This window comes from Zonotrichia albicollis, unplaced genomic scaffold (genome assembly GCF_047830755.1).
Source record: "Zonotrichia albicollis isolate bZonAlb1 unplaced genomic scaffold, bZonAlb1.hap1 Scaffold_257, whole genome shotgun sequence".
NCBI classification, from domain to species: domain Eukaryota; kingdom Metazoa; phylum Chordata; class Aves; order Passeriformes; family Passerellidae; genus Zonotrichia; species Zonotrichia albicollis.
The window spans coordinates 2,234,699-2,242,965 of NW_027428429.1; the positions used below are offsets into that span (position 1 = coordinate 2,234,699).

The 8,267-nt window shown below is 52.2% G+C and overlaps 1 protein-coding gene across 1 annotated transcript; it reads left to right on the forward strand.

Annotated features, from left to right (window-relative positions):
• Positions 1 to 4,440: 4,440 nt before the first annotated feature.
• On the forward strand, positions 4,441 to 5,373 carry LOC141727925 (olfactory receptor 14A16-like). Its single transcript, XM_074534213.1, has one exon. The coding sequence runs from the start codon at positions 4,441 to 4,443 to the stop codon at positions 5,371 to 5,373; it is 933 nt and encodes a 310-aa protein (XP_074390314.1).
• Positions 5,374 to 8,267: the final 2,894 nt, after the last annotated feature.

Consider the following 8,267-nt stretch of genomic DNA (forward strand, 5'->3'; position numbering starts at 1 on the left):
AATAACTGAACAAGAAAAGCATGAGGAAAACACCCAGGGGAGGGTGAGAACTAGCCTTATGGCCCTTCCAAAACATCCAAGTAGACTTTACTAAGCTTCCCCAGGTACAATGGTGGAAGTTTTTGCCAGTGATAGTAGAAGAGGTGACTCATTGGGTAGAGGTGGTATCCACTGTGAAAGCCAGTGCCAGTGTTGTGAGTAAAACACTTCTAGAATCAATCATTCCCCGATATGCGACGGCAAACAGGATTGATTCAGACTGGGGAACTCATGTTATATCGAGGATATTGCAGAAAGTTGTTCAGGCCTTGGAAATAAATTAGGAAGTACACACTCCATGGCATCCACAGAGTTCTGGTTGGTAGAGAGAATGAATCAAACTCTTAAAAGAGCTCTAGCTAAGCTAATGATTGAAACCCAAATGTCATGGATAAAATGTCTCCCTTTGGCCTTATTAAGAATTAGAACCCAAGCCCAGTCAGATCTAGGAGTGTCACCCTATGAAATGATGTTTGGGTTATCCTTCCTGACCTTACCCCAGAAGGTTGCCACCTATGAAGAAGGGGAAGCCAATGCCAAGAAATAAGTTATGTCCATAGCACAAACCTTAGAAAGGCTAACACATAAAGCGGCAATTCTTCAAACTACCACCCTGGATTTCTGAATCCATAATATTAATCCCAGGGATTGGGTGATGATTAAGTCATGGAGAGAGCAGCCTCTAACTCCTTAGCGGGAAGGTCCCTTTCAGGTACTGCTCACCACCAAATCGGCCGTGCGAACTGCAGAGCGGGGATGGACTCATGGTAACAGAGTCAGAGACCCAGGAGAAGAACCCAAAGAGTGGACTGTAACATCCAGGCTGGGTGAAACAAGATTGACTCTCAAGCAGAGATTGAAAGACAACCAGTAAAACACCAACACACCAAAAAGTGGAGTCAAGCTTCCATCAACCAGCTCAAGAACTGTCTTCCTTTTTTCATTGGTGAGAATTACCAGCATCTGTTGAGGAGAAGTACACAAAGGACTGTAAAAGTAATGGGAGAGCTTCTTTAAGAAAATAAGACAAAGGAAGGACGGCAAGACTGGGTTGGCCCCTTTGTTTGCTACCAAGAAGGCTCCATAGCCCTCCTGTGGGTAACAACCCTGTAGGCATGGTAAGGTTGGGACAAAAGGCCATACCAGACCTCTGTCATTCCTCAGAGGTCTTATGTTCCCTTTTGTCTTTTACTTCAACAAGGACTGGAGGGCAGGACTGAGTTGGCCTCTGTGCTCACCCCTATGATACACTGAATATGGGTAGCAGCACTGACTATGGGTAGCAGCCACATAGGCACGGTAGATGGGAGTCAAAGCCATACTGGACCTCTGTGATGACCTTTTGTCCATTCCAAATAAATGTGTCTAAGCAAAACCTGAGATTTTTTCTGCTGTTCCCACTGTCCTTGCCCACATCAACAGATGCTGGTATGACTCATTCAAGAGAGAGGGAAAATTTTTTTTACCTAAATTTTCAAGCAAGTGACTTCTAGAAAAAGAAAAGGGGTTTGTTATAGATCAGTTGACTTTCCCAATTAAGGGGTGAATATTAAATATATGTTAGGAGAAGTTTTGTAGATGTATAGTTATCCCTCCCCTCCCCCCTGCATTGTTATCACAGGATGGCCTCACTAGCTGGGGCATTTGGGAGGGTCGGCTTGTTACTATAACAGCACCAGACCTGCAATCAAGGTGTAAGAAAGTGATCTCCACCACTGGACAGAGAAGAAGGAGTCGATTGACAAGACTTTGGGATGGGGCAGAGGTATAAAGGACAGAGCATCAATTTTGTGGATGAGCACACAGTGACTGAATTCTTTGCCCGTGGCGCTGTATTCTTTCCTTTATTCAGTCTTCCGCTGTATTTTCACAAGGTTTTAATAAAGCATTTCAATTTTTGAAAGTAAAAGTCGTTTCTCACATGGGGTTGGGGAATGTGGAGCAAGGTTGTCAACAATGGATCAGCTCTCAAGATAAACAACTTCTCTGATCTGGCCAGACATCCTTAGGAGCGGCCCTATATCAATATCAATCACGGAATGCTGCAATCAGCTCTTCTCCAAAGAGAACAGTAATAAAATACACTCTTTAAAAGAGGATTACATGTTTCTTAGAAGCATTTTGAAATATTTCTCCCTAACTGTAAAAGGAAATCTTCCTAATGAACTCCATTGGAGCAGAGGGAAACCAAGGCAGGGCCATGGTTTGTCAGGACTTGCCTGATCCTAATGAGCTTTGTGGTGCATTTAGAGTTGAGCTCTGGAAGTTCAGGGCCTGAGAGGAGATTGCAGAAACCTTTCCAAGAGCCAAAGTCAGAGGAAAATGCAGAAGTGTCTCAAAGCATGAATGGGTCCCACTGAGGTCCATCCCAAACACAGGCCCCTCATAGACTCCTTCAAGAGAGAATTGGAGGCCAGGATGGCACAAAAACCTCTCAGAGATTCAGAGTGTAGGAAGAAAAATTCGAAGTACCTTAAAAACCTTGAGTATATTAAAGCATTAATGAACCCCACTGAGTATCAGTACAAAGCTCTCAAAGAACTCGTTAAAGCAGATAATTGGGGCCATGATTGCACAAACCTCTCACAGAGTCTGTATCAAAAGGGAAACAACAAGTACCCTAAAGAACTGAAGTACCTTGAAGTATTAATGCGTCCCACTAAATGCTGCTACTGACAAAGAATCTCAAGGGACTAATTAAAGGAGATAATTGGAGGATGTGATTGCACAAACCTCTCAGAGACTCCAAGACAAAAGCCAAACCCAAAGTCCTTTGAAAAACCATAGGAGTGTTAAGGAGCCCCCAGGGCCATTGGTGAGCAAGACTCCCCAGGGACTCCTTCCAGCAGATCCTTGAGGCCACTGGGATGTGGGCTAGGGGGGGATGCTGAGGGCAGGACAAGGGGCTGACAGTGCCCAGCCTGGCTGGGGCTGTGCCAGGAGGCCCCAGGGCCTCAGGACAAGGTGTCTCCTCACAGCCCTTGGTGGCACAGACCCTGCTGTGCCCCAGGGCACCAGGACTTGGCTTCTCTTTGTCCCCACCTGTCATCACTGCCTCCAGTTCTCTGCTCTGCCTGGGGCCTGGGGACACTTTCTCAGTTGTGTCCCTCTCTGGGACCCATTAAAAGTCCAAGAAAGTTTGGAGTGTGATTCTGCCTTGGAGTTCTGGAGAGGTTTCTTCAGCTCCCTCTCAGGGACTGATGTTCAGGGCCTGAGCACAAAGCCCCAGAGGCTCATTAAAGTCCGTGTGCTGTGTCTGTGCTGCTGAGCTGGGCTGGCCTCCTGGCACAGAGGCAGCTCCTGGTAACCAAGAAGAGCTTCAAAAGCACATTTCTCTTGACGAGCAGCTCTTCTGCCAGCCCAGCAGGGCTGGGGCACTGCCTGCAGCCACCCCGAGCACAGCAGAGAGGCACAGAGAGCTTCAATCAGTCAGGGCTGGGAAGGTGCTGAGAAGTGCCTGGGGCAGAATCACTGCCAGCCCTTGGCACAGGAACCTCTGGCTGCAGGACAATGCAGCTGCAGCTCCTGGAGTGATCGCCTAAAGTTGGAACATCTCAATGCCTACAGACCCTGTGAGTACATTCTGTGATTGTCTCTTGTGCAGAGCAGCCAGGGGTGGCCAGGGCTGCCCTGAAGAGCAGGGTCCTGCAGTCCAGGGCGCTGTGCTGGGGCAGGGACTCTGCTGCTGCCAGGGACAGCTCTCAGCCAGCCCTGGCAGCTGCTTCCAGCACTGGGGGACAAGGTCTGGGTCGGAGGAGACAGCTGGTAAGGCTTGGAAGTTTTCTCCTTGTGTGATGAGGATGCTGCATTGTTCAGGATTGCTCCCAGCATGGCATTGAACTGCATAACATTTCCAAGTAGATTATACCGGGAGCACAGCAAGGCAGGGGCTGCATAAATGGAAAATCCTGCTTTTTTAATCTACTGCTCTGGGTTGCCTGAATAGGAAATTGCACATAGATATTTATATCTCTGTTCAGGTTAAAAAAAAAAAAAAACAAACTTTTTTTTTTCTCCAATCATGTATCCAGACAGTTAGAGAATTTAGCACAGGGCAACCCTAAGGCAGCATCACTGTTACTTTTTCAGCTTCCTCAGGGTTGCTGTGTTGTTATCAGAGCCTGCAGAGCCAGAGCTGCCCCTGGGCAGTGCCTGAGCTGGGAGGGGTCTGCAGGGCAGAGCTGAGCCCCCAGGGCTGGGCTGGGCTCTGGCAGCACTGGCAGCGCCCAACCCTGGGAACAGGGAAGGTGCTGCTGGCAGGGACAGATCCAGGCATCAGAGCCCTGGGCAGACAGTGGGGGAAAAGTGACCCCAGGCTGTGCTGGAATATTTAAAGTCCTCTCCAAACCCAACTATTCCGTGATTACTTTTCTTACAGATCCCCATGCCAAGACAGCTCAAATGTCCAACAGCAGCTCCGTCAGGCACTTCCTCCTGCTGGCACTGGCAGACACACGGCAGCTGCAGCTCCTGCACTTCTGCCTCTTGCTGGGCATCTCCCTGGCTGCCCTCCTGGGCAACGGCCTCATCATCAGCGCCGTAGCCTGCGGCCACCACCTGCACACGCCCATGTTCTTCTTCCTGCTCAACCTGGCCCTCGCTGACCTGGGCTGCATCTGCACCACTGTCCCCAAAGCCATGCACAATTCCCTCTGGGACACCAGGACCATCTCCAACACTGGATGTGCTGCTCAGCTCTTTTTCTTTATGTTCTTCATCTCAGCAGAGTTTTATCTGCTGACCATCATGTGCTATGACCGCTACGTGTCCATCTGCAAGCCCCTTCACTACGGGACCCTCCTGGGCAGCAGAGCTTGTGCCCACATGGCAGCAGCTGCCTGGGCCAGTGCCTTTCTCTATTCACTGCTGCACACAGCCAATACATTTTCCCTGCCCCTTTGCCATGGCAATGCCCTGGGCCAGTTCTTCTGTGAAATCCCGCAGATCCTCAAGCTCTCCTGCTCCAAATTCTACCTCAGGGAAGTTGGGCTCATTGTGTTTTCCATTTCTTTACTGTTTGGTTGTTTTGTGTTCATTGTTGTTACCTATGTTCAGATCTTCAGGGCCGTGCTGAGGATCCCCTCTGAGCAGGGACGGCACAAAGCCTTTTCCACCTGCCTCCCTCACCTGGCTGTGCTCTCCCTGTTTCTTAGCACTGGGTTTTTTGCCTACCTGAAGCCCCCCTCCATGACCTCCCCATCCCTGGATCTGGCCCTATCAGTTCTGTACTCGGTGGTGCCTCCAGCCCTGAACCCCCTCATCTACAGCCTGAGGAACCAGGAGCTCAAGGCTGCTGTGAGGAGACTGCTAACTGGATGGTTTTGGAAATATTAAAGAGCTGGCCTATTTCTGCCAATCATTTGTAATAAAAGTAATTTTATATACTTCTTGTTCATTTGGTTGTGGGTTTTTTCTTTTGTTTACTTTTTCAACCTTGTCTACAAAGAAAGGTCACTTTTTATGCCATTTCCCATTTTGTTTCTCTCTACCATCCCTATGGTCAGAGACTGTGTCAATGAGGGGCGACGCCCTTGCTGTCTTTCAATGAACTAAAGGACCTCTGAGCCAAGTTTTCTGCAGAGATGCCCTTTTGTGTCCTTCTCTGGAGCTGCAGCAGCAATGTCTGTGTGCAGAGCTGGGGGCAGATCAGTACTGGCCCAGCAGCTGTGCCCAGCAGCAGCAGCAGCACTTGGTGTTGCCAGTGCTGCTGCCGTGGCCCTGCCCCGCTGCCCTGGGTGGCCCTGGTGTTGCTGCAGGGCCTGAGTGCTCTCGGGGCCGGGCACAGCCCGGGGGGTGGCAGTGCCGGGGCTGCAGCAGGGACAGGCCATGGGCACTGCTGGGGCAGCGCTGACGCCTCAGCCCAGGGCCTGGGGGCTCCAGGCTCCTTGCCCAGGCTCTCTCAAGAACACACCCAGGCCAATGCTCAGCCCAGAAAAGCCCCGTGAGCAGCCCCAGGCTGGCCGTGGGCAGGCTCGGGGCAAACAGCATGGCTGGGGCTCTGCAAGGGCCCTGGGACAGGCGGGAAGGAGCAGCAGAGCAGGGGCTGATCCATCCCCAGTGCACTGCACAGCCCAGGGCAGCGTCCCAGAGTGTCATCATGGAGCTGCCAACAACATCCCCCCTCTGCAGCCCTGGCCTCTCCCCCAGCTCACACAGGTGCCCCATCCTTGCAGGCACAGACACGGCAGCACTGGCTCAAGAGCCCCTGTTTGCATTGCACAGAGCAGGGGAGCACCCCCATGCCGTTGGTGTGGGGACATGAACCTGAAGGAGCACAAATGCCATCAGACCCTGGGGCCAGCAAGGGCTGGGGGACAGCAGAGAAGCTGCTCAGCTTTGTCGTGGCCTCTGCAGTCAGCCAGAAAGTTTGTTCCCATCAGCTGGGAGTTTCCTGTGCCACTGCAGACGCTGTTGCTCAGAGCCAGGGCTGCCTGGCAGCCACCCCCAAACTGCCCTCAGCATTTCCTTTGTGCCACCTTTGCTTTCTTTACTCTTCCTGATACAAATTTCTTCCTATTGCCCACCTCTGTTCCCTCCCTTGCAAACATCCCATCCTTGTTTGCCCTTTCCTCTCTGGCCCCACTCCCCATTGCAGTTCCTGATTTGGCCCCATGGGAACATCCCTTGGGCAGCAGGACCATCCTACAAGTGCTGCAGGAATTGTCTGCAGGCTCCTGCAGTGCCTCGTGCTGCTCCCTTGCCAGAGGCATCCCAGGCCAGGGGGGCACAGCTGGGCTGCTGTGTCTGGCTCTGGAGCTCCCTGTTCTGGGCAGTGAGGAGGAGCTGCAGAGGCTCTGCAGGACTGACAGGATGGGCTTTGGGGCTGGCAGGAGAAGCTGAGGGACCTGGGCTGCTGGAGCTTCTGTAGAGGAGGCCCAGGGCTCATCGTGCAACTGCTCCATGGGGGGTTTCAGAGAATCCCAGAAGCAAGAAAGTTGGAAAAGACCTTGGAGATCATCAAGTCTAACCTGTGCCCTGACACTCCCTTGTCTCCCCTCAACCTCCTCTTCTCCAGGATAAAAAACCCCAGCTCCCTCAGCCACTCCTCACAAGACTTGTGTTCCAGACCCCTTACCAGCCTTGTTGCCCTTCTCTGGACACACTCCAGCCCCTCCATGTCCTTCCTAAATTGGGAGCCCAGAACTGGACACAGCACTCAAGGTGCTGCCCAACCAGTGCTGAGCACAGGCGAAGAATCCCTGCCCTGCTCCTGCTGGCCACACCATTCCTGATCCAGGCCAGGAGCCTTTGGCCTGCTTGGCCACCTGGGCACACTGCTGCCTCATGTCCAGCCTGCTGTCCATTAGTGCCCCCAGGTCCCTTTCTGCCTGGCTGCTCACCAGCCACTCTGTCCCCAGCCTGTAGAGCTGCAGGGCTTGTTGTGGCCAAAGTGCAGGACCCAGCACTTGGACTTGTTAAACCTCACCTTGTTGGATCTGGGCCCTGGATCCAGCCTGTCCAGGACCCTCTGCAGAGCCCTCCTACCCTCCAGCAGATAAACTCTCCCAGACAACTTGGTGTCACTACAGTTCCATGAGGTCCCAGAGTGTCACAATGGTCTCCATGATTCCATGAGGCCTCCCAGTTTCACAATGTCCCTTTGGTTCCATGGGACCCCTCAGTGTCACAAAGTCCCTTGGATCCTTGGGCCCAACAGTGTCACAATGGCACCGCGGTCCCCCAGGACCTTGCAGTGTCACAATGGATCCTTGGTTCCATGAGGTCTGGCAGCGCAGCAATGTTCTCCTTGGTTCTACAGGGTCACAATGGCCTCTTGGTCCCAAGGACTATCATGGTGTCCAATATGTTTCTTTCATTCCAGGAATCCCTGAGGAGCAGCACTGGCTCCTTGGTTCCATGGCAGTGTCACAATGGCCCCATCATGACACCAGGTCCAGCTCCGTCACAATGCTCTGCATGGTTCCACAAGGCCCTGCAGGGCCACAGTGGCCTCTTGGCTCCATGAAGCCTCAGATTGCCACAATAAATTACTTGGTCCTTCAATGTCACAATGGAGCCCTGGTGACACAAGATCCTGCAGTATCACCAGGGACCCTGCGTTCCGTGGGGCATCACAGTGTCACAATTGTTCCCTCAGTTCCCAGAGTCCTTGCAAGCCGCAATGCCCACTTGATTCCATTGTCCCCATGCTCTCCCAATGGTCTCCTTGGTTCCACAGTGGCACAATGGCCCCTTGGTTCCACAAGGCCCTGCAGTGTCCCAGTGGC